At 32.2% G+C, this 26,548-nt stretch overlaps 2 protein-coding genes across 3 annotated transcripts; both read right to left on the bottom strand.

Moving 5' to 3' along the window:
* On the bottom strand, positions 1-25,425 carry LOC132938457 (uncharacterized). 2 transcript variants are annotated; one of them, XM_061005299.1, is made up of 3 exons: positions 25,107-25,425; positions 14,035-14,597; positions 1-2,132 (listed from the first exon to the last, which is right to left on the bottom strand). In XM_061005299.1, the coding sequence occupies exons 1-3, from the start codon at positions 25,171-25,173 to the stop codon at positions 1,149-1,151; spliced, it is 1,614 nt and encodes a 537-aa protein (XP_060861282.1). In that variant the 5' UTR covers positions 25,174-25,425; the 3' UTR covers positions 1-1,148. The 2 variants fall into 2 exon arrangements, with proteins under 2 accessions (XP_060861282.1, XP_060861281.1); XM_061005298.1 differs by lacking the exon at positions 25,107-25,425 and adding an exon at positions 21,418-21,570.
* LOC132938456 (uncharacterized) lies at positions 6,921-13,465 on the bottom strand. Its single transcript, XM_061005297.1, has 10 exons — positions 9,980-13,465; positions 9,607-9,728; positions 8,835-9,153; positions 8,690-8,772; positions 8,420-8,612; positions 8,133-8,330; positions 7,909-8,063; positions 7,573-7,741; positions 7,346-7,497; positions 6,921-7,244 (listed from the first exon to the last, which is right to left on the bottom strand). Exons 1-10 carry the CDS (start codon positions 10,044-10,046, stop codon positions 6,924-6,926), a joined length of 1,779 nt encoding a protein of 592 aa, XP_060861280.1. The 5' UTR covers positions 10,047-13,465; the 3' UTR covers positions 6,921-6,923.
* Positions 25,426-26,548: the final 1,123 nt, after the last annotated feature.

The raw sequence follows: 26,548 nt of genomic DNA, 5'->3' as shown, positions 1-26,548 counted from the left end.
TACAGTTACACATATTATTATTATTATTTATTATATTATATTTTCAGGATGTTACAATCGTAATAGATAATTAACAAACATCGAAATGTATACCTAGGTACATAATAATACGCGTTTCGTAACAATAAAGGCTGCGTGGAAAAATCTAAACGACGAATCGTCTGAGTAATGTACTACCACGCATTTCTAAGTTTGTGAAATATTGTATCAAACAATCTGTTGTACATTTTAATCAAACTAGCTATAGTATTGCAGATCGTTATTTATAATAACAGTTAGGTGGGTAATTTAAAATTATAATATTATTATCTGAAACATAATAATTACGTAAACATAAAATTAAACATCGTAAACAGTGTAATAATATTATTACATTATATTATATGCGTGTTAATCGAATTATTGAAATCGGTTTGAACATTTGAAATTTATAGACGCTAATTTAAAAATATAACATAATATACATATTAAGTATCCATAGGTACTAAAATAAAAATACCTCTTTAATAAAAAAAAACCCCCTGGTGATAATTGTAAGTATGATACCTTTACACACGATGAGATGGGTGATTGTATTAAAATTTATTTTATCGAAGTAAACGTAGATGTTGCCGGAATTGGTTTAAATTACGTATGGGTTTAGCAAAATAATTGTATGTCTTGTACGTTTCAAGGTAAATAATATGTGTCCGAGAATTTTACGTGGCAGCTGCGCACGGGAATTAGGCTGACGGAGAAGACAGGTTCTATACGATAGACGACTGCGAGAAATGACGGGCAAATGAGGCAGTCGAATAAAGTCTCGTCAAGGGTTAGGATATGTATTATAATATGTTGTGAAAAGAGAGGATACCGAAACCCAGGAAACCACTACGGTTTGAAAGGAAACCGAGCGGAAGCCTTCACATCGGACAGCGAGTAAGCCTGCGGCGAGAAGAACGTTTAAAGAGATTTGGGTGCGGAAAACTACAGAGACATTATCGGCATATGACCTACCTACTTTTGCGTTGGTGGTTGTAAATATTATATTTTCGTTTATCGTTAATATATTTGCAGCGTCGCACAACTTTCAGAAAAAACTTGCATGTCGCAGAAGGGTGGGTGGAAAATGAGCGGTGACGAGGGATGGTGCGGCGGGTGGGCAATAATCAATCGCCGACCATCCGGTCGAGTTCGGGCAGCCTGTCCTCGACCATTTTCTCGACTTGGACGTCGTCCAGTATGGTCTGCGCTTTCGCCTTGATGGGCTCCTCGAGCGCGTCGACGATGATGTGCCGCAACAGCGACGGCAGCGAGTTGACTGCGATCTCGATGACGTAGTCCAGCGGCTCCTTCCTGTCCATTTGCACCTCGATCTTGCCCACCTCGATGTCGAGCTTCTCCAGCACCGGCTTGTTGCGGATGTCCAGCGTCTGGTTGACCAGCGCCCGGACCTGGATGTGGTCTACGGTGAAGTTGGACACGCCCGTCCGGCTGAACGTCTTGGACAGGCCCAGCCGGTAGCTCCACCGCAGCGACCCGTTGATCGCGCCGGTGATGACGTGCACGGCCATCTGGAGCACAGGGCCGCGGATCTGCAGCCCGATGTCACCCACCCGGTGGAAGCTGGACAGCCCGGACACAGTGAGCTCGGTGATCGTGAAGTTGAGCGGGCCCTCGTCGATGTGTCGGTCCGCGACGTGGTACGGGTCAAAGCCCATCCGCTGGACGTACTTTCGGCCCTCGGCCACCGCCAGGTCCGGGACGGGTACCGTCATCTTGGGCAGCTTGCTAGTGATGGCCTTCACCTGGGCGTTGACGTCCGCCCGCAGGTTGGTGTTCACCTCGCTGATGATGAACGGCTTGATGCCCTCGAACAGCACCGATCCCATCGAGCTGATGATGCCCTGCATCATGGAAGCGGCGAACCCCAGGTTCTTGAAGTCCAGCTCGCAGTCCTTGAACTGCATGTCCATCTCCGTCTCGGTGGCCTGCAGGTTGCCATCCGCGTCCGGTTCGAGCGCAGCCTCAGCGGCGGCTTCCACTTCGATGAGCGTCACGTTGAACGGGCCCGACGCCGGTCGGCTAAGCCACGACCTCAGTGTGTAGTTGCCCAGCACGTACATTCGTCTGATTTTCAACAGCACGTACACCTGTGAACACAATTTGTACTGTTAGAGCAGCTCGTCAGGTCCGCTTAAACACTGGTCGGAACGTATATAGTGCTGGAGATCGCAGGTTACCTAAAACATAATATATTTGTACAGTCCCTTACGATCTCCTCCCGTCTTCGCCACCCCTCCTAGACAGCAAATGTTTGACTAAAAATATTATTATTACAATGTCATTATAATAATGTTATAATCACAAATATTATTATTGTAATGTTTTTATAATATTATCATTTCAAAATGCTGTTTGGGCTATAACTATGCTACTTCTTTCATCAGTACTCCATGGTAGGTATACTTTTATCCTCTCCCCACTAATCGGTTTTCTCATAGAAAACAATTCATTATGTATGTATCGCACCCTGTACCCTGTACAGAAACGTTTGAAAAGCTAAATGAAAAATGTATTCATCATTTGTCAAGCTATATCGATAGAAGGTTATTGACTATAATACTATTGATCATGTACTGTCCTAAAGAATTAGATTTCTGGTTATAAAATTATGTTTGGTTTTCTTTGTACACGTGATCGCTATTCACGGTAGAACATTTTACAGTACGCTACCCTTCTACAGACGTGACTTACGAATTCGATTTCGATTAATCTTTTGTCGTTAAATAATAATAATCCTACGGGGGCACAAAACAATATTAGTGATGTCATCTGCTAAAACAGATTTTAAAACCGCGAATATTATCAATTGTTTTTTATTTACACGAGTTGGCTTTGAAAAAAACTATTGAATATAAAAACCACTATGTAAGTGAGGGGCAGCAGCAATCTATGTCCCACCAACGCTCATGATTATAATATTGGCTGCAATTATTATAGCGCAATCTCAATCTGACACAGCTCATAGTATTTTTGCTCACTTGGGGTTTGTCCACCAACCGTAATACAAAAAATTCAGTTTTTTAAAAATTATTTTCATTTATAACTGTTACCAAAATATGAGCGGCACAAAACGAGCGTTACAACAATATAATAGCATTATAGCTATTATGTAAAGTAATACACCGACCTGAACACTGCACAAAATAATAATATAATAGTGTATACGATTATTATACAATATAAAATATTTGTGAATTGATCAAACTATAATATATCGACATAATATTATTATTATAATATTATAATCAACATAATATTTTATATTATATCAACCCATTATAAACTATTTCTGTTGACAATAACTCTATATTTCGAAGCCAATAAACATACACGGAAAAAAATTTTTGGTTTATCTAACTTCAATTTTAGGTACATTATCTGTAAATTATAGTTCCCTATGGCATTGCTATATTTTTAGTTTCAGATACTATTTTTTTATAGTTAGAATATTATAGTCACCACATCTAAATATTGGTTAGTTGCATTTCAACTATTTCATATAGCTAAGATGACAGTTGTTTTAATGCATTCAGACTAAATGCAACTAAACTTTATAGGTAATATAATCACAATTTTCTGTCAATTTGACTTCATAATTAGTTATATACCTTAATTAAATTAGTTGAAACTGCCAAATAAAATACCAATTGCATTAAAATATATAGTTGCACTAGAAAATAAAATTTTAGTTAACTTACTATAAAATTATAGTCAATGCTCTAAAATAATTTAGTAAATGCAGTAAAAGCACGTAGAATAGATTAAATTTATAATAATTAATATATTACATTATATTGTAATAATTAATAATTTAATCCATTCTGTGGTAAAAGTAAATAAATACAAAGTAAGTAAAAAAAACTGTTTTTATTAACATAAAATAATAATTGATAATATTTTTTTATTATGTAAGTATTTATTATACATTTTACATCCAGATTGTTATTTAAAGAATAATTTCAATTTTATATAAAAAAAAAACAGTAGGTACCTACCTAATCAAATGAAACTTATGTATATTTAATAGTAAATGGAAAATATGAATATAATAATTATCATATGTTATGCAATATATAGCTAAATAAAGTTTATATTTTATAACATTGAAAACTTATGTATTAAAAAAAAAACATGTACCTATTACTTAGGTATATAACATAAACCATTAGATTTGACACATACAGTTGGGTGTACACTATTTAAATTTTCAATACAGCAACACACTAATTTACTTGATAAGGTTACATTATATGATTGAAGATGTTCGTTAAAATAATTACAAACAAACACATTGCATACTATAAATGGTTTGTTATCATCTTGAGTAATAAACAATGATAGTATTAAACCAAAAATTGGTAGAATATATGGATCTTCACTTAATTGTAAAAGGACTGACATATTATTATAATTATACAATGTACCTTTAAAATTAATCCATGAAACAAATGAAATATTATCAGTTAAAAAGTTAAAACTATTATTTAAGAATTCAGAATTATTATATTGAGTTAATTTTGATTCATTTATTGAAATATGGCGTCCTAATTTAGTACTGTTTACAATTAATTTATTTTTAGTTGATAAAATTCTATAAGCTACATTAAGCTGATGTTTCAAAGCTAATGTATAACATGCATTCTTCCTTGATGTTATCGATTTAGCTGTTTCTTTAAGTTCCTTATGTTTGGACTCAAACCTCATAGACCAAATTAATGATAATGGGCCACACTTTTTTATAACCATTGGATAATGCACCATATGATGAAATTTTGGTTTCAGGTTTGTGTTGAATAAATTCATATACAACTCATGGTGTTCTGTTATAAGGGTTTTACAAAGGTCTATATCATCATATTTTATACTTTTTTCCAGAAGAATACTAATTATTTGTCTAAGACTAATGTATAGACACCATATTTCTGAATTCAATGGTACTAAATCTCCTATAATTAAAGCAAAATACTTTGTAAAACAAAGCATCTCACTTGCAGACATTTTTATTGAGCCATTTTTTAATAGAGCAGTTGATAAAAGAGGTGGTCTGTTACGAATGTCAATTGATCCGTAATTAAAAGATTCAATTCTATTGTTTAAAGTATCAATTGTGAAATAATTAAAATCATAAATCATTTTTTTAAGGATCATACCTATATCATATTTACACACACCTTCTAAAATATCATGCATAATATCAACTGCAAAATTCTGAGTCACATGAAATGAATTTATTTGATTAAAAACATTGCTCTTTTAGACCAGTAAGAGTAATATTATTAATTGAAATGTCCTCATCATAATTGGTTTTATTTCTTAACACCCCATCGACTTGAGTAACTTGATGATGACAATCTAGTTTTGGTGATTTACAAAAACGACAGGGAAATTGTGCAACAAAACTTTCGGTGAACCCTAGTATGGAGTGCAAACCTAAGTTGTCACCCAAAATTAAGCCTAAAGAAAAGAATACTCTATACATTTCACCATTATATAATATATCAATCCCTACATTCTCTATAAAATTTAATTCAGATATAAGTTCTGCAAAAATAACTTGATTTCCAAATTCTTGTCTATCATTGGATTTAAATAATTGTACCAAGAATATATTTTCCAATGAAGATGCCAAATCAGGAGGCAAACATGGCAAGGATACATAAACAGCCCCTAGTTTAGTAGTTCCTGCATGTGATCCCAATGCATTATTTATTTCAAAATCGTCGAAGTACAAAAATAGTGGTATTAATATTTTTCCTGGATTTTTTTTTAATTTACTTTGCCACAGTTGGGATTGAACAAAATTACTAATAGTGCTACACATTGAACTAGAATCTAGGTGGTTCATAAATTCAAGAATCACATGAAATAAATTACAATCTTGGAATAGAACTTTAAGAACAGACCTCAATGGAATAAAAGACATTGTAACTGTTTTTGGTTCAAATATAACACGTCCATTTCTTAGCTTGTCATTTAATCTATACCCAATTTCAACCATTTTTGGACGAATTAAAACTCCCATTTTATCAAACATTTTGAAACGAAGATGTTCAGACTTGATATTAGAAAATGTATTGGAAAGTTCATCAAACATACAAAACAAATCTTTTGTTTGATTAGAATCAATCTGGTTTAAATTTATGATTTCTAACATTTTTGTTTTCAAATTACATAAAAATGAATCATTAAAAAACTGAATGTCATCAAATAGTGTTTGAATTATTTTTCTGGGAATTGAATTATTACTATACCATTTTGATGCTAAAGAAACTGTACTGGATTGAAGTGTTTCAATAAATTCAGTAATTGTAATTGGTTCTGGACAATGTTTTGGAGGGTAATTATAATTTTCAATGATAGAATGGAAATCGTTTAAATCAGAGGTTCCTTGAGAAGATGTTGTTATGACAGGCAAATTACAGGAAAGAGGTGTGTCTATAATATATTGTGTGTCTACATTAATATGTTGATTTAAATGATTTTTAAATGAATGAAAAGAGTTAAAAATTCTAAAGCAGTTTAATTCATTACATTTAAATTCCCCTATGGATTTTGGATCATGAAAAATATTTATATGTATTAACAAATGAGAATTTAAGTTGAATTTAGTGTTGCACAAAAAACAAGAAGGCATCTTTGTATTCAAAAGTCGTCTAATATTTGTAATAGGTATTTATTAAACTTTTCAAATGAAATATACTTTTTTAATTTAAATTAAATTACTTATTGTAAAGTAAAACAATAAATTAACAAAAAATAAAATATTTAATTCGGTAAATGTCTACATTGTAGACTACAAGTAACTGTATAACACCTAATATTACTTTATATTAGGTAGGTATATTAATACAAGTGGGCATTTACTACCTAATGACAGCTTACATGTTTTTTAAATCGTTGATAAATGTTTTAACAAATAAAACATGTTTATCGGACTTGAGTGTTGTATCAAAGAAATAGTTTTGGATAAACAACCAAATTTGTTCACTTTCTTGAGGATAGTTTAAATTCAGAGCAAAATATGATTTGTAACAAACATCTAACGCTTTTAACGGTGTTTCCAACTTGTAATATATGCTGTTGATCACAGCATAAATGTCAGTGTTGTCAACAATTATTATGTATGGTTGTAATGTTGTACCATATTGAACTGCCTTCTCTATTTTTTGGGCATGAACATTTCTTAATTCTGAGACATCCTGAAATAAAATTTACCAAAAAATTATATTTAATTAATAATTAAAAACATAAATAAGTAACACTTAAAATTATTTGAAATCTATTTATTAATGAAACTTACAGGTATAAATAAAACAAAAGAATCTGCCTGTTCAGCCTTTGATGGTCTCCAAATTGAATGTTTACCGTCTCGTTTACGCTTTTTGTCCAACTTGATTGTTAATGGTTGAAAAAGTTGAGGCAAAAGTTTAAGAACAGATATGTTATCATTACCTTAAAAAATACAATTGTATTTGAAGATAAAACAAATATATTAAATAAAATATTAACTAGGTAATTAGTAATTACCTGGCCTTGACGGGGTTTTAAGTTCGGAAAGTAAAGTAGACTCGTCTTGTAATGAAAAACGTTTGTTTAGTTTATCAATATACTTGATTAACTTCACTTTAAATACATCAAACTTATGAAATAGGAGTTTATCTTTTCCAGGATACAAAGTCTGGAAATCAATCTCAATCTATAACAGTAATAATACAAGTAAATCCAATGTTGTTTGATAAAATATAAACATGTTATACAAATTTAGTAAAACCATAGATAATATTATAATACCAACGTTAATACATTAATTTCATTGTACACAATATTGTATTATTTACATAAGCATTTAAATACAAAACTCACTAATAAATGACCAGTAGGACTTTTAAAAGCAGGATAAAGTTCGATACAATTTTCTTTTATTGTCAATCTATAATTTGATGTCTCAGTCCAATATTTATGTAAAGTAAGGGTAGGTTGTGTGTTGTTCTTAAGCCACAATATTTTTTCTTTACACTCTAATAATTGGATATTACAAGTTAAAATAAATACAAAATATTTACTATCTTACATTAAGAAATTAATACCGTCATCAATTAAAATATCATTTTCTGTCGACTGTGTTGTTACAATAACCTTTGATGGATTTATTTGTTTAATTTGCTTTCGTAGATTACAGTATTTGTCATATAGTTTCCCTCGCATTGGGTGTACATTATTTCCATCTTTAAAATAAGGGGTAAAATAGGTTTGACCAGTCTCACTTAGAAATAATTGTTCAATGCCTTTAGTTTAAAATTTAAATCATAAAAAATTAGTCTTTTTATAAATGTGTAACGGTAAAAACAAACTAAAAACTCTTCAGAAATTCTACCTTTTGCTAATAGTGTAAATTTATTTTTTTCAATTTTGATAGACTGCTGAATTTCATGTTTAATAATGATGGAAGATAAACTATTTCTAATGAATTGATTTAATGTACCAACAGACTCATAATAATTTAGTACTACTTTCCCATCACTATATTTATTCAATATTTTACTTATATAATCTTTTGCTTTATTGGCCTAAAGAATAAAACAAAAATAATAGATTAAGTACAAGTTCTGACTTATTTTTTTTTAAATAAATAAGTAATTTAAACCTCAACAATTTCATCAGTACTTAATGATTGATGGCAGTCATTATTTGAAGTGCCAATATGGTTGGTCAAATTTTTTCCAGGATCTAAATTTTATGATTTAAATTTAATGAATATACTACATTAATACAAAAATATGTAGAACTACCTTGATAACTACCGCCTATAAATAGTGATATTTTTGTATTATCATAAGATTCAAGCAGTGATGTGTTACCAAATACATTTTCATCGGAAAATAAATCAATATTATTTTTTACACCTTCAACATCGTGCAATTCAAAGTTTGTTATGTCTGATATATTTATTTTGTCTACATGCTCACCTAGATATTTATATGAAATAAAAATATTCAAGTGTATTAAGAAAAATAAATCTTTTAAGATTTTGAACCTACTTATTTGATCTTCCAGCACTAAAGGTGAAATTTCAATAGGTATAGATGCTTCAGTATATTTGATCGATTCCTATTGGTTAAAATAAGAATATTTATTGAGTATTTTGAGGTGATCCATTTAATATGAGATACTTAGTCGAGTATTTATCTTAAATTAAAAAAACTTATTGAAATAATCAATTTGGTAGGTATTAAAAACACTTTCTATTTAAAGTAATAATTAATGGTCAAATAGTTATTGTACAATTTATTAATCATTGTACATACTGAAGTATTAACTGATGTTTTATAGAATTATATGATATATATTATATTATATTTAATGATAATACTTAATATAGATTAAAGATTTAAATTTCCATAACTACTGCCAAGTGGACAAGAAATATGAAATAATATGTATAGGTATTGGTTATAAGTATAAAGTGTTTCAGGGACTGATTTGACAAGTTATTGTTGTTTATATATATAATTCTAAAATAGGTATACATAGGTAGGTAGGTATAATAACTTATTTACTCACTTGAATTTCTTTTAGCCTAGTTAGTTTACTATAAAATGATGAACGTTTACCCATCTTTGGTATTAATTCTTTTACCATTAGTTCCGTTAATGACAAAAAGTCATCTTTACCGATTTCTTCATCTAGTTACATTTAAAAACACTAAGATTAATACGTTAGTGACAATTGAAACATTCATTTTTGAGTCAAATAATTCTACCTACGTATAGGCTATTCCTTTAACTCATAAGTAGGTATGTATTTTGTTAGAACTTAGAATTATAAAACATTTAAAGCAGATACATTCAAAACTGTATATCTTAATAATATAAACTTGTTAGTAATTTATGAATTTTACAAACAAAAAAAATAAATAATAAAATATAATAATTACCTTTAAACGTATCGATGAGTTCCTCAAATCCCCATTCAATCAGCACACCAACAGTAAATTCATCCATTGCAAAAGAAGTCGATCAACAATTATACGCAGACGACGACGACGGAAGTCAGGTGGAAGGTATAAGAATATACGATTATAATTCTGACTGTACCGTGTACAAGCACGATATAAAAAAATAGTTAGGTACAAAAGAACGGTCAAACATCTATTACTTATGTATACACATTAGTACATCACGACACAAGTAAATTCAAAAGTGCAGTGGAAACTGGAAATTATTGCAGTGATGAGTGAATGAAAATAACAACAGTGATGTTATGGGTAATTTTTATATAAACGGATAATGCGCGACGTACGGATGTTAGGACAATGGACACGCGCGAAATGTTGTATGTATTTACTTATGCATCTAAAAATAGTATGACAAGAATAATAAAACTTAATTTTATAATTATCCCAACTGAATAATATAGTAACAATACCTAATCGTTTAGCTCTCGACATATGCAGACACCAGTTTTAGTTACTTCAACTAGTATTATTAGTAATACATCTAAATAATATTAACTATAAGTTTTAGCTTATTTAACCATTTATTTTTGTTGTACCTAAATATAATTTAACCATGCCAACTATATTTTATTGGTACAACTACTAAATGTCTGACCATAACTTTATAGTAAATGTCAGTACATAGTTGTATCAAGCCTCACTAAAATATAATTAGACCAACTAAATTGTTGTCACCCAAATTTATTTGGTTAATATTTTTTTCCGTGTACTGACGGTATACGGTTTCAAAGAAATGATCAAATAGCTGAGGGTATATTTCAAACGAACTCACGCGTCAAAACGTATCATTATTCATGTATAAAAGGTTTGGGTAGGTACCTAACTCGGATAAAATATTTACTTTGTCGGAGCGCCGCATCGGAATGCCAATAATGACTCGATTGAGTGCGGCGTTGCAATGGTAATCGCGGACTGTACCTCTATCATATATTATTAAACACCGATGACGTATTAAGAGAAATATGTATATAGAGTCATACACAGTTGATGTTATAATAATAAATATCATAACTCTTGTGAAAATATGGCCGAAGAACGTGAGGCGTGTAGCCCGAGTTCAAAAAGGCATAATATGGCATAAACTATACACCAGATATTGGAGTATTGTAGCTGTTATTATATTAGGCATAGTCGGTGTAGAGTCTATACTATAGATTATAATATTATTATAGGCTATTCATGTTGGTACAACCGTAATAATGTAGGTAGGCAATAGGATGGATTTTGGAAATGGAACGGCATTTTGCGACTGCAGTCAAACAAAGTGGCATATACACTGTCATGGATTTCAGTAAAAAAATACTGAAATTATATGTGAAACGTAAGTATAGCCCCCAAAACTTCAAAACTTAATTGGTATAGGTATGCGTAGACAGCGACGTCCTTAGTACACATGCACACAATATTAATTATTAATAACTCGAAATTATACCCATTCGAATTTCGATTTATCAATTTAGGTTACTATAATCGGCATTTTCTGCAATAAAAATCTCAACAGTAAAAAAAGTGGCTATAATTACTGAAAAATTTCATATATTGTTACTGTTCTAATGAATGCATTATTAAAGAGCATAATATTATTATGTCCCGGGGCTCAGCCTATGTGATGAATCCAAATGTCGCGTATGTAGGCACTCTAAATTATTACATTTATGGTATGTATCCACTATAATATACACGTTATATTGTCTTACAGTGGCGTGCTCAACTTTTTTGAAAGTGAGGGGGGGATGATATTCATTTTTTCTATTCTCAGACTACGATCTATACAGCGGTGAATATATACGCTATGTATATATAATATCTATACTAATATTATAAAGAGGAAAGATTTGATTGTTTGTACTGAATAGGCTCCGAAACTATACTGAACCGATTTAAATGAAATTTGGTACATAGATAGTTGAGATACTGAGAAAAAACAAAGACTACTTTTTAATACCAAAAAAGGGCTGTAAGGGGCTGTAAGGGGCTATACTGGTTCGAATTGAAAAATTATTTTTTTGTTGGATAGTCCATATAAATGCATACATCGAGGAAGGCTACATAACATCACGCTACGATCAATTAATAGAAGTGCTCAAATAGGGATTTTGATATTTACGATGGAAAAATTTGTTTATAAATGGTTGCTATTGGTTATAGGAGAAATAATTAATAGAAATAGTATTTATTTGTTATTGGTTGCTATTAGTTAATCGGACAGATCAGGTACAAGCAATGCATCAAATCGAATTTTCACACATTGCCTACCAGGGTGGCTGAGTTGCACTTACTGCAGTGAGTTACACCAAAAAGGAGTTGAACAATCACAATTTGTTTAAGAGTTGTCATTTTTTACGTTAGGTTAGGTTAAGTTAGGATTGTGTATTAATTGATAACATTAATCCGCCGTATTATATCAAAATAAACTTGGTATAACTTTGATACTTTAGAGTTAAATCATACACTTACGTACAAACCACACTGGGTCCGAGATCTACCGCAGGTAGATTGCCTGCCTGATAATATACTGCTGTGAATCAGAATTTTTATTCCAGGCAACAGAAAAGTTAAGATAAATTTTGAACACCGTATATACACCGAATATTAAATAACGAATTGAACAAAGTTTGAGTCATATAGGTTGGTACATTTAACGGGCAACGAAGTGCACAGGATCAGCTGGTATATTATATATATGTTCATTGCTCTATCATAAGATAAATTTGAATCCGCTTAATTGGGACAGCACATATAGGGGACAAACGCTTAATGGGGACGTAGATGACTGCAGTCCCGAACGAATTATGCGTATTGTATGTAAAACTATTGGATTAATCGGGACAGTCGGACAATGGGGACAAATAGATCACCGTCCGAAGTGTCCCAATTAAGTGGATTCGACTCCATTTTATATGACACAAAAATAAGCCAAAGGGGGGAGGTATAACCCCACATACCCTGGTGAAAACGCCCTTGTTGTCCGAAACATAGATATTATGTATGTTTCCGATCTAACTGTACGCATGATACAATTTACGATTTAGTTTCACCTATACTTACATAATATTATACAATATTAATTTGGTTATTGCGTGGTCTCGATATTATTATAGTTAACATAATTTTTATTCGAGACTCGCAGTAGAAACACTATTGATGTAATATTTTAAGGTTGTAAAACGAACCTCGGCGTGTTTTTATTCAAAAAAAGTGAAAATATATATAGTTTGTCTCGATATGGTCTTACGTAATAATTTGAAACGGCCTGGTAAGTTTTATAAATTCAATAACTCAAGAGTTATTATTGCAGTTTTAGTTCATTGGTTATATAGTTAGGATTGGTATTTGAAAGCCCTAAAAAATCATAAAAATGCCCTTAAAAATTCAAAAACTACTCGAAAACCTCAAAAAAGTTAGTATACAAATATATTGCAAGCGTATTTTTGTTTTTTGAAACAGTATTTGAAATTAGTAAAAATTAAATTTGTAAAGATAGCTAGATCTCATCGACTTTTACCGTAGACGTTACCTATATATAGCTACTCGTTACCTATGTTTTGTCGTTTCAACTATATATTATCCGATAATATAATAGTATAATATACTATAATACGAATTACGAGTACCTACTTTATAATTTGTTATATAAAAATCATGTTGGCGAGTAAAAGTTTTAAAATAAAATTTCAAATTTCAAATTCATATTTCGTATCTAAAATGCCCTAAAAAATTAAGAAAATGACGTATAAACTAAAAAAAATGCAAAATAAACTTTCCTACTTTCATTTAAAAGTACATAGAACAAATTTGTCAAAATACGAACATTGCACAGTAAGCTTTGGAAAACAATTCAAAGTGTATCGAAATCCCAGCCCTAGTTATAGTGTTTAACCTTCCTGATGACATAATATTGTTATGATCAATATTAATTATGGACAGAACTCTTTTTGCTTTTCTTTTCTTTTTTTTTATCAAAAAACACTTACTCGCATGTTTTTCAAGTCCGCGTTGACATTTTCCACTTTGAACTTGGATAGTCCGTGTACAGTCATGTTTTTGAACGTCATGAACGCCACGCCAAAATCTTTGTTCATTGGGGGTATGCTTAGTGGATCGGGAATTGGGGCGCCTGGAAAGCCAACGGGGTCAGGGTGCTGGTAGTGTTTCAGAATTTTTCTGATCTGTTCGCTCAACTTGTCCTTGACAACTTCTGCCGGCAATGTGTTATTTACAGCCGTTGTTGCTTCACTGGTGGCGAGTTCTAACGGTTCGGTGGTGGTCTGGACTACATCCTCGGTCGTGGTCTCTGCTGGTTCGGTAGTGGTCTCTGCTGGTTCGGTAGTGGTCTCGTTCACAATGTCGGTCGTGGTGTCTGAAGGTACAGCGGCGGTGGTCTGGTCCGCATTCTCGGTCGTGGACTCTACTGCTTCGACGGCGGTCTGGGACACACTCTCGGTCGTAGTATCTACAGGTAGAACAGTGGTGGTCTGTAGTTCAGTGTTAGTCGCCACACTTTCATTTTGCCCATCTCCGGCTACCGGTAAGGCGACTAAAACAAAAATGTAATTATTAGTCACCGAAAGCCCGATATATTATTATGTAGTAATATTGGAAAACGACCGCTTGGAAGGACTTAATACGAAATGTTCATATAAGCACACGTGTCATTATAATTTCATGTTAACCTATCTTATTGTTCGTTTTTTTATAATATTATATAAGAAAAAAATAATTTTGTATTATGGTCGTGGGTTAACTTCGTTCTCTGGACATTTTTTTCTACAAATATATACCAATATGATTTCATCGAAAACTCCTTTCATATGTTTTTAGATAATATAATACGAAAATATATACTCCCCCCAATAGATTGCAATCGAACATTTTATGGTATATTATTTATGTTAACAGATATGGACGTTTAGTCCAAGAGAACCTTTTCTGCGTTCGAAACTTTATCGGCAAGTTTATACAAAAACGCCGAAAGACATATTTATTTGGACCATTTTCGTATATGTTGAGCAATAAACGAGTTATCAGATGCAATCACAACACAACGACACGACCGACGTTATGGCAATATGGCCACTGATCGTATTATATGTTTTGGTCTTATTCAATGTCAATATAATAAACTATAAATTTACGACGAAATAATAATGATAAAACGGAGAAGTACATTATTTATAAAATCGTGAATATTGTACTCACGTTATAAAAATATTATATTCATAATATCAAGAAATGAAGAAATCTATTATTTTTTTTTTTTTTTATAATTCTTTCCTTTAATATTAATTGGTAATTAAATTTGGCTTCTTGGCTTTAATTTGTGTATCAATTTAAAATATGTTCTTTGAAAATTCGATTAAACAAAAAAAAAAAAGAAAGAAAGAAATATCGTTTTAGTTTCAAAATTAATGCAAGATCGGATTTATCAAATCTGACACATTTCAAAATCGAATTATTCGTTATTGGTTGGAAAAAAGGCTTAAAGCCGGATTTATTGACAGTACGACTAAAATTTAAATTAAATTAAACCCATACCGAGATATAGGTACATACCTACCACTATGCTAAAAATCATAAATTAATTAATTTTCAAAATGTTGAACTAACAATAAAACGGATAACAATCATGTAGATAATACCTATTTGATATTTGAGCGAATCTTCACGTTTGTATAATATAATATATTTTGCTTTAATTTAGAAAACGATGATATTATAGTGACTTGTAATTAAAATCGATTACTATGTATGTTATTTTGTAAATATATGAAATTGTTTTTGAATCATGTTGACAATTTTTGTGCCGTATATTATTATTATAAATTGAAGTTCACACACATTTTCACAATAATTGACGTTCAAAAATATATTACAAGTTAACCATGATAATAATATGTACTACTATATTTTATTATATTTTTAAATTATTAAAACAACTAACAACACTAGGATTATAGTATAAATTACTATATGATATAATAATTGTTGGTAGGCATATTAACATTCTCAAAACGCTTGCATAACAATAGTTTTATGAACTTTTAAATTAGAATTTTGGCATATTTTTTGCACTTTTGGAATTTTATACAAGTTTTTACGTTTTATTATGAGGTTGGTCACATCGTGTTAGGAACTAAATATTTAATATAGTTATACTAAAACTAAATTATATATTTGATAAATTTTGAAATCATCACTCAACTATTGGCATTGTGTTCATGACCAACGCATAAAATGTCTAGAAATGTATAAAATAATTGAAAACTTTTGTATTAGAATAATTTTTTGAATGCTTAGATTTATCATCGTCTTCCAATTTTCAATTGATAACTCTGCAAAATTGTACAGCTGCAAATTTTTGATCACAATATGTGTATTATAGACAGACAATACTTTCGGTATTTTAAATGAATTGAGACATTGTATTTCATAGATATACATATAATACTATAATGTAGTATTATAATCGGAACTGCGGCCTTGTGGGTATCGTCGCACTACCTAGTTATAATAGTTACCTATTTGATAGCGTGCATATAAAATATATTATAACATCGGAAAAATCTTATTAAATATTAAAAATTCAAATACAGCTGCAGACATAATATCGTGTTAGGGGCGTTAGGGCTTATAATGATTTAAAAAAAAGTTTATAAACATTTTCTCTAGCTTTTAGTCGACGAATGCAATGTATATAATATAGTCTCCCGCGTAAACAAACTATTTCAAATTTCTTTTTTTGTTATTCAAATACATTTTAGCGGCTCAACACATTTTATAATATTATGCGAGTTGAAAAAAAAAATTTTAATTATCATCGCCGTTTATACGGTTAGAATAATAATGTAAAAATCTATTGTCTAATCACGATTATGACGTAATTACTTAAAATGTATGTATGTAAGTAATGATGAGTCGTGGGGTTTTGGAAAAATATAATGCGAATTTTCCACGGACAACATGGTTTCATTGAAACCAAATTCGTTTGACGGGTTATCGAAAACTCGATGTTATAATATGATAAGTTCTGTATAAACAAAAATATTGCATGCGCTTATATTATACGCGTGGCTTAACTTAATTGATCGGAAAGCTAACAGCAGCATAATATTTTATAATAATATATACAAGGTGATCCCCGAAGCATCAGCCTTTTATTTTTTAATAATGCGTTTATCTACATTCCAATTTTTGACATTTTTAAGTATACTCAAGGACTATATTCATCTCTAACAGGCACTTAGAATTTTTTACCGTTTAAGGCAAGGAGTGTCCTGCGGAGATAAATAAGTATTTATTTTTTTGTTTTTTGCACATTTTTACTGTAAATTATTTATCGAATGATTTTTTCGAATACGTTGACGATGACATATCTATACCGAGTTATCGACACATTATTATAATATAAACGGAGGATGATAGTCTTTAATAACGGTTTCGCATAAAACTTAAAATAGATGTAATATGATATCATACTATTTAGGTACTGTTAAATGGACTAGTATACTTATTATACTATTCAGAAAATTTAACAAATTATAAAACCTAAATAAATTAATATGAATTTTCTTAATTTTCAAATAATTATAGCCATACTTTCCAAACCTGTTATCGTCGACTACCTACGATATTGTTATTAGTAGTAGGTACACAAAGTTTAATAACTTGAAAAATAATGTGTTTTGAATTTTGATTTAAATACCTACATCAACATTTTCCAAAAAATCATCTGCTTAACAATTTACAATCAAAACGGGTGAATATTTCAAAAACAAAATATATAATATGACAAAATAATAGAATCTCCGATGGCGGTATTACCTACATTTGTTTATTAACTTTATATAATATAAAATACAGTCTAAACCTGCAAAATTGTGCAGACAGCGTGTATTACGGCAGCAGAACATAATATTATCAAAGGAATTACCAATTTACTCGTCTAACACGTACAACTATATATCTACGTCGCTGGTCGCTATATACATTATACAATTATATTAAATTTCGAGGGAAGCAATAATAGAATTATAATATTATTATTATAGTATTAGTTGTATACCTACATTTTTTTTTAACCTATAGAGCCCCGAAGTCACCATTCCGGATGGTTGCGCGCTGCACAATATAAGGATCAATCAAATTCAATCAGACAAATTTACTGCAATAAAAATATTTCCATTGTATATTAAACAAACACAAAACTATTTTGGTAGCTAATAATGGTGTTCAAATGTATACCATTTAAAACATTTAATAGCACTAAATAAACAAAAATAAAATATTATACGTCTGCGGTACGGCTATGATTTTTTTTTAGAAAAACTCTTTATGCCTATTTTAAGTGATACAGCCCACTGTTCTCGGTGTTGGTTGCTCGTGACCTTTATTAAAGTATCATAATACGCGATGATGACGTTATTCATGTGTAATATAAATGTTAGTATTATGAAGTAATTATACTGCTGTTGGGTATATGTTTACATTTTTTAACTTAAGTAAATTAAGACTTGACGTTTTAATCCGATGTTACGTTTTTATCAGTTATCAATTATCATCAATGTTCAAGTAACTCATAAGTCATAAGAAATGACCACTTGGCACTCGTACAGAAGAAGTGTAGGTACTTATTTTTATGGGTCCCTTTCTGTTGTAGACTGTACAGCGAATGATTTTTCAAATGCGATTATTCATCAACATTCGTCTTAAGAGTTTATACTATAACAATTGTTTGCACGGAGAACAGTACCCCACATACAGTCCCTATAGTTTATTTTGTTATAATTTTAATACTAAACTAATAACCTATATAACTCTGTAAGTACCTAATTTAAGTAAGCTATTATATTTTTTGATTAATTACTATCTCAAAATAACAGTTTTAAGTAATTTAATTCATTTAATCGCGTTTAGCTAACAGTATGTTGAAAATAATAATATGTCTAATCATCATTTTATTGAAATACCGTGTAGTGTGTACCTATTTCATTTTGATAACAATACATAGGTAAAGGTGATTGGATAAAAAAATAGGACATGATAATATTATAATATAGCTATTAATTAGGTTTTTATTTAACATATTCAATTATGTTTAGTAACGGAATCTGGTGATGTTGTACTACTGTTTAATATTATATATATAATATTTATGTCTACACACTGACTATATTATATAGTCATTATTTCACAATATTTCTTATTGTATTGTAAATGGTACTCGTGGAAACAATATTGCTCTTTAATATTTATGTTTAATTAATTATACAAACAAAACGGGCAGACCTCGTTATCCTCAAACAATTATAGGAACCTACGCAAATTTAGTCTTTGGAAATAAACATATTTATAAAACTGGACGAATTGTGTGAAAACTGTTCCTTAATAGAGAACATAATATCAAGAGTTCAAGGGTTAAGATTACGGTTAATAATAATAATAATACTGTTGAGAACAACCCGATGATGATGTTGAGACGAGACGTTATCACTAGGCGCGGATCAAACGTTTTTTACAGAGCATGCTCAAAAAAAAAAAAATTGGTTATACCAATTTCTATTTAGTAGACTGAGTAATTTATAATACATATTTATTTTAGTTGTGGCTTAGATGATAGGGGATGCCCGAGAACCCATGGCCCCACCCTCATGAATCCTCGCCTGGTCTACACCATTATTATTATGGTGACCATATTATTATATGTGTATTATACTTTCGTCCAGAGCATAACGAAAGCATCGACGAGCGCGTCTAAAATCAAAATAGTAAATACACCTTTTATACGCCATTACATTGTTTAATTTTTGATATTGTTTCGAGACGTTCGACGAAGACGCCGACCAAAAGCCGAGTAAAGTACATAATATGATACTATATAATATATATTATAAGGGGGACGGAGTGGCCGACCCGAGTTCGATACCTCGGCCGCGGGCGGCATTTTTCTTCTGGCAAGTCACGGTGTCCGGAGAACAAGTGCCACCATCCCCCACCCGGGGCACGGCAGAAACCTACGGGTGCCCCATTAGAAATTCTGCCAAAACACAACACACACGTGTACCAACCTACCCAATTTAAAAATCTACAGTGCCCTCCCCCACACCCAATGGCCTATGTTGCCGCGGGTTACCCAATAAAAAAATATATATATATGTATTATAATGGCAACCATTAATATTATTCCAATCCGTAGATGATATTCGTATGGGTATTAGGTAACGTGTACTGCGTAGATATGCATACAAGTCGTCTTGGTGCTTTGGTGCTATACACACGTATAATAATATGTAGGTATACATACCAGGATAATAATATATAGTGTGTATAATATAATAATAAATATTGTGTGTAGGTATTTAATGATTATATGGACTTCAGTGGCATTATGGTGGATGGATTTTTATACGTGGCGTGAAGATTATTACTAATACTTATATAGTTATATATAGAATCATTAAGAACAACATTGATTTTTAATACAATATATAATCGTATAGGCTTGCGCACAGGCTGTGTCAGGTGTGCCGTGGCTAGTTGGTACGACTTTTATTCATTCTGAGACCTTGTTTAACGTTACAGCTAGAAAATAATTAGTAAAAATTATGATCCACGGGGATTAGGCATGAACAATACTTATATCCATAAAAATAGATTATTCAGTTTTAAAAGGGTTATTCAACAGGTCATGTTCGTTAAGTCCCAATTATTAAGGGAGAGTGCCCCATTTTCTTCGGGGCACATCCCGTACCGAATTCCGGCGTTCCCATATAAATATAATAATGTGTTTATAGCCAATGATTATAATAATAATATTATTTGGTGTGGATGACCTGCAGAGACTAAGGCAACGTCAAAAAGTTATCATACGCGTGGGCGGATGGAAAATAAAATTTGAAAATGGAAATCTCCGCTGCACCACTCGCGCGCATTAGTTTACAATCAATTGGTGGTGTTTTTAAGTCGACCGGACAAATTGGGAGGGGGGGGGGGCTACATGAAGTCTACTACTCGATTTGCAATTATTTGCAATTAATTTACAATTATTTGGTGGTGTTTTGAATTCAGTCGGACAAAGTGGGGACAACTCCATGAACATCTCGCGCACACGTCTTTCGGCCGCAATGATTAAATAATATACTATAAAACATGCGGCCCGTTACTTATTAGCGTAAAACGATCTTATACTTCGGGGGCGGGTGCGGTTAAATATTTGGTAGGCGCCTATGTGAAAAATAAACAAAAATAAAACACGTGGATGTTGGGGGTGGGTGACGTCGCGTGTAAATCAATAGCTATAACAATAATAATGCAATTATTATAAGACGTGTGTGTCATTATTACGTATATAGATATAATACCTGCCGGACGCGCGACGAACGGAAAAGCTCCGCACACGGACAGAGCGATGGCTACTGCGACGGCCGTCTTCATGTCGCCGACGAAGATTGAACAGGAGACGGATTTCCGCGATGGCCGAACGATTTCGTGGATGGATCGATCGATGATGACGATGATGATGAGGGAAGACAAGACGAATTGTCGGCACTCGTCCGATCTTTATATTGTATACTCCGGGTGGGCCGTGTTGCACGTGTGCGCAGTTATTGAGCCCGCGAGTAACTGCGGACATTCCGATATGACCGCGCGATTGGTGATGTAAAATAATTACGTTAATTATCTTTTAATATAGGTAATTTCCTTTTTCACCTATAATTATTCATTTATTGAACCTAACCACAGTCCACAAGTCCATATCAAAAACATTGCTTAAGTATAATTACGTATTTGATAATATAGTGTGAAGCAGTGGATGCGGGGGCGTACGCAAGATTTTTCATTTGCGGAGGGGGGGGGGGGAGGTTTGAAAAAAAATTAGAATTTTATTTTTATTTTGTCCACTCTAATAATTCTCAATACTTTTGAGAGGTCGAAATTGATAATTCTAAGTAGGTATACCTAAGTATACTTATTAAAATAATTGGGAAAAACAAATAAATTAAAATTTGTTAAAACTGTAAAATTATTATTAAAAAAAATTGTTTTGTAACTTTGGATTGTCTTTAATTAGCTTTAGTTTTTTATCTAAAAATGTTGATAAAATATTAGTCATACGGTCAAAAAGCTTAAAAATGTAGTACAAGGTTCCTCCTAAGTTTATAGCTAGTTAAAAATGCTAACGATATAATATATGCACGATTATTTTTTATAAGCATCACATTTAATGTTAAAATTTTGACAAAACCACTAATTTGTAGTTAAAAATGTATGAAATGTTCAAATTATATAGATAAGCCTTGAACAAGTATAGTTCATACTTTAACCAGAATATTACTGCTAATTTTAGGAAAATTTGTATGCAAATACCTATAATGTTTTTCCAAAACCTGTATTATAGGTATATTATTAGTTTTCTTTAAAAGAAATGTTAATATAATATAAAATATCCTGGGCTGACACATCGTGGCCCCCGACCACATTCGATTTTTGTATGGTATTGTGTGTGTGTGTGTGTGTGTATCGATAGGTAATAAATAGATGGATTGGAGCTTATCATGCGGTCATTTATTACTTTAAATTTTGACTTTAGTCAATAAACAGTATAGTCTATTGACCTTTTCCTCATAGACCGTCCCATCCTATTCCAAATACATCGATAGTCGTTTGCCTTCATGGCACAGTATGCAGCCCGTTTAGTATAAATATATATATATATTTCGTAGTCCAGTGCCGGAGCCAAGCGTCGGGGCGAGCGGGGCACATGCCCCAGGCCCCGCGATTTTGGTGCCCCATTATTTAGTGCTCCCACCTGAATGAAACCAAAAAAAAAATGTGTGTTCATTTTTGATCACGAGTCTTAGTATTACTCAACACAAACTACCAGCATACTACCCAAAATACCCAAGTACAGTAAATTTAAGTTGATTTCTACCAGATTATTTTCGTTGGATACGTTGAAAATATTATGTTTGTTAAAACTAAAATGCTCGACGTTTTTATCGTCATTATCGGCTTTTCGAATTTGGTGTAGCCAATAACATGTATAATAATATGTGTATATTATTAGTACTTACAAGTTATAATAGTTGCCTACTTTCTACGAAAGATATACCTAAATAAATTTAAAAAACGTAAAATATTCGATAAACAGGTTTTATGACGTATATTATTACCTATATTAAAACATTGATTATAACATTTTATAAAATAATAAAATATACAACATTCCTATATAATACATAAATTACCAATTATATACATAAATATATATATAACTAATACCTATCAATCCTGTGTATTGTGATTTTGAAAATTTAAATCACCACTTAACGTCGAAAACGGAATAATTGAAGATAAAAGTATATTGTAAAGACATTCCTTCAGTTTAAAAAAATATCGGTGGGTACGCGTCTATGTATGCCAAACGTTATAACATATAACCTAAACATTTTAAATTTTTAAATCTAACATCAATGTACGATGAATACAGTAGATTATTACCACGTCCGTCTTTTATATTATATTTTTCGATACAATGACTATAGGTAAAATGTCATTATTTCACAATCTTTCTGTAGATTGCATTGTAAATATTACTCACGAAAACAATATTGCTCTTTGACGTTAATATATTTTATTTGTAAAAACAAAATGGGCAGACCACGTTATCCTCAAACTATTATAGGCACCTACGCAAATTTAGTCTTTGAAAATAAATATGTTTATAAAACTGGATTAATTGTATTAAAACTGTTCTTTAATAGGGAACATTTCAAGAGTTCAAATTACAATAAATAATAATTATTATACCGTTGAGTACAACGCAATGATGTTGAGAAAAACAATTGACCTTATAACTGATATTATTGGTCTCAGAGATAACTGATAAGGGTGAGTTCCTTATTAGCAGTTATTCGCGACGTGGGAGATGTGCGCGGGGGTACATCATATAATACGTATTTTGGAGGGGATAGATTTTGGGAGTAACTTTGTATATAAATCCCAATCTGCAGATTCAAGAGGGTCGATAACATAATATACTAAAACCATCGATAAATTTGCGAAAATACTATTATGGTCTTAATGTACAAGACGACATTATCACGACCAGGCGCGGATCCGGAAAACTTAAACAAAGCGTGCTCAAAAAAAAAAAAATCAGTTATTCCTTTTTATTTCATAGATTAAGTGATTCATAATACGAATTAATTTTATCGGGTGCTCATACGCCAAGGGAACACACCTAGCCCCCCACCACCCCCTACCGATTACGCGCCTGGTTATTACCATCATTATGGTGATCATATTATTGTACAATGTACGCGTATCATACTCCCGTCCAGAGCATATCCATCGACGCGCGCGTCTAAATACTCCTATTATACGTCATCACATGTACAATTTTTGGTATTGTTTCAAGACGTTCGACGACGATGACAAAAAGCAGAGTAAAGTACACAGTATAGTATACACCTATTACAACGGCAACCATTAATTACTCCGATCCGTAGATATACGTATTAGGTAATGTGTGCTGCGTAGATGTGTATACAAGTCGCCGCTGGTGCAGTATATAACATTATGTAGGTATACACCATGATATATAGCGTGTAAATATTGTGTGTATTTATGGACTTCAGTGGCGTAATGGCGGTCGGATTTATACGCGGCGTATATATTATAATAATAATATGTGTTGCGGACCTGAGATTAAGGCGACGTTAGTTATCATACACCAAGCGCGCGCGGACGGAAAACACAATTTGCAAATGGAAATCTCCGCTGCACCACTCGCGCGCACACGTCGTCCGGTCGCAATGATAAACTATATAGGTATAATGTACGATATTATGAGGCCCGTTACTTATTGCGGGATATTGCTCGGTCGTAAAACGGTCGTACGACGTGCGGTTAAACTTTATTGGTGTAGAAGTACGTATATATGGTGTGTAAATGGTAAAAAAAATTAACAATAAAAAATCGAAAATTTCGGGTGCGGAGGACGTCGCATGAAATTGTAGCGTGGTCACTAAAATATTATAATACGTACCTGTGACGAACGGGAAGAGTCCGCACAGGGACAGCGCGATGGCTACAACTGCGACGGTCGTCTTCATGTCGCCGACGACGACTGCAGAGGAAACGGGTTTTCCGCTACGAACGAACGATTTCGTGGACTGATCGATCGATGATGATGATGATGACGACGATGACGGGTGACGCGACGAGACGATTGTCGGCGCTCTATGAATTATTGTTGTCGCGTACGACTCCGATCTATATTATAATAATATTAGGTATAGGTAGGTACACTGCGGGTGGGCCGCGTTGCGTGTGTGCGCAGTTATTGAGCCCGTGAGTAACTGCGGGCGTGTTCCGACACGGTGAGTGATGGACTCTGCCGCCGCGATTAGGAGTGCCCCGCTGACCCGACAACGGTCTTATCAATGTACAATGTTTGTTATGATATCATATTTATACTTGCATACATCAATCCTGACAATAATAATATAAATACGTGTTGTACATAACAATATAATATAATAATATGATGGTACAACTGTGTGCGTGCGTGTGTGTACGGAAGCGTGTGTGTATTGCGTTTGTCGACCAGACGCCTATTTGTTGTTGCCAAAGGTGGGCATTAACTTGTTAAAAAGTTTTTTTTTTGATAACTTTTAACTTAACTGAAGGATATTTAACTGAGTTAAGTTAATTTGCCACAGTTAATTATTTTCATTGTCGGTTAAAATGTATGTAAGTACATAAAATGTTTCCGCCACTAGTACGCCTAGGTACCTATTTATAACAGAGCGGGGATCCCAATTAATGTTTTTGATGGGTCGCCTTAGGAATTTGACAATGTGCAATGCATATAGGTACCTATAATAGGTAACGTATAGGTAACCTACCAATTCATCATTCATGTGTATCCAACGAGAGTGAAGACAACAATTATTGACGATTAAAATTAAAATGAATGAAACCAAATGTAATGCAGGGATCTATGCAACAACTAGAACGGTGGTTCTTAACCTTTTTTAGTTCAGATCCCCCTTTATCGTAATAACTAACTGCCCCCCCCCCCCTCATGCAAAATCAAATGTTCTTCTTATAAATATATATATATATATATTTATTTATTCATCAGTATATTATAACATTATTAATTAAAGTAAAAACTCTTATTTTTAGATAGTAATGGTTATATTTACACCACTTAACAAAACAATTTTACTTTACTATACAAAAAGATTAATTAACTATGAAAAAAAAAAAAATTATAAAATATAAAAATTATAGGTACCTATCAATGACTGCCCTGAGCCTGACGAGTAGCTGCTAATGTCTGGCGATGTCTGGTTCAAAGCTAAACGTAGATAACTTCTGTTGAAAATGTCCAACCGATGCCTTTGTTTCGTCAAAAGCTGAACAACAACGCTGAATCCTTTTTCAACTAGATACGTTGACGGGAAAGAGAGAAGCAACAAT

This window comes from Metopolophium dirhodum, chromosome 2 (genome assembly GCF_019925205.1).
Source record: "Metopolophium dirhodum isolate CAU chromosome 2, ASM1992520v1, whole genome shotgun sequence".
Lineage (NCBI taxonomy): Eukaryota > Metazoa > Arthropoda > Insecta > Hemiptera > Aphididae > Metopolophium > Metopolophium dirhodum.
The sequence above is the reverse complement of the archived record's forward strand: the minus strand, read 5'-3'. Positions and strand labels throughout refer to the sequence as shown.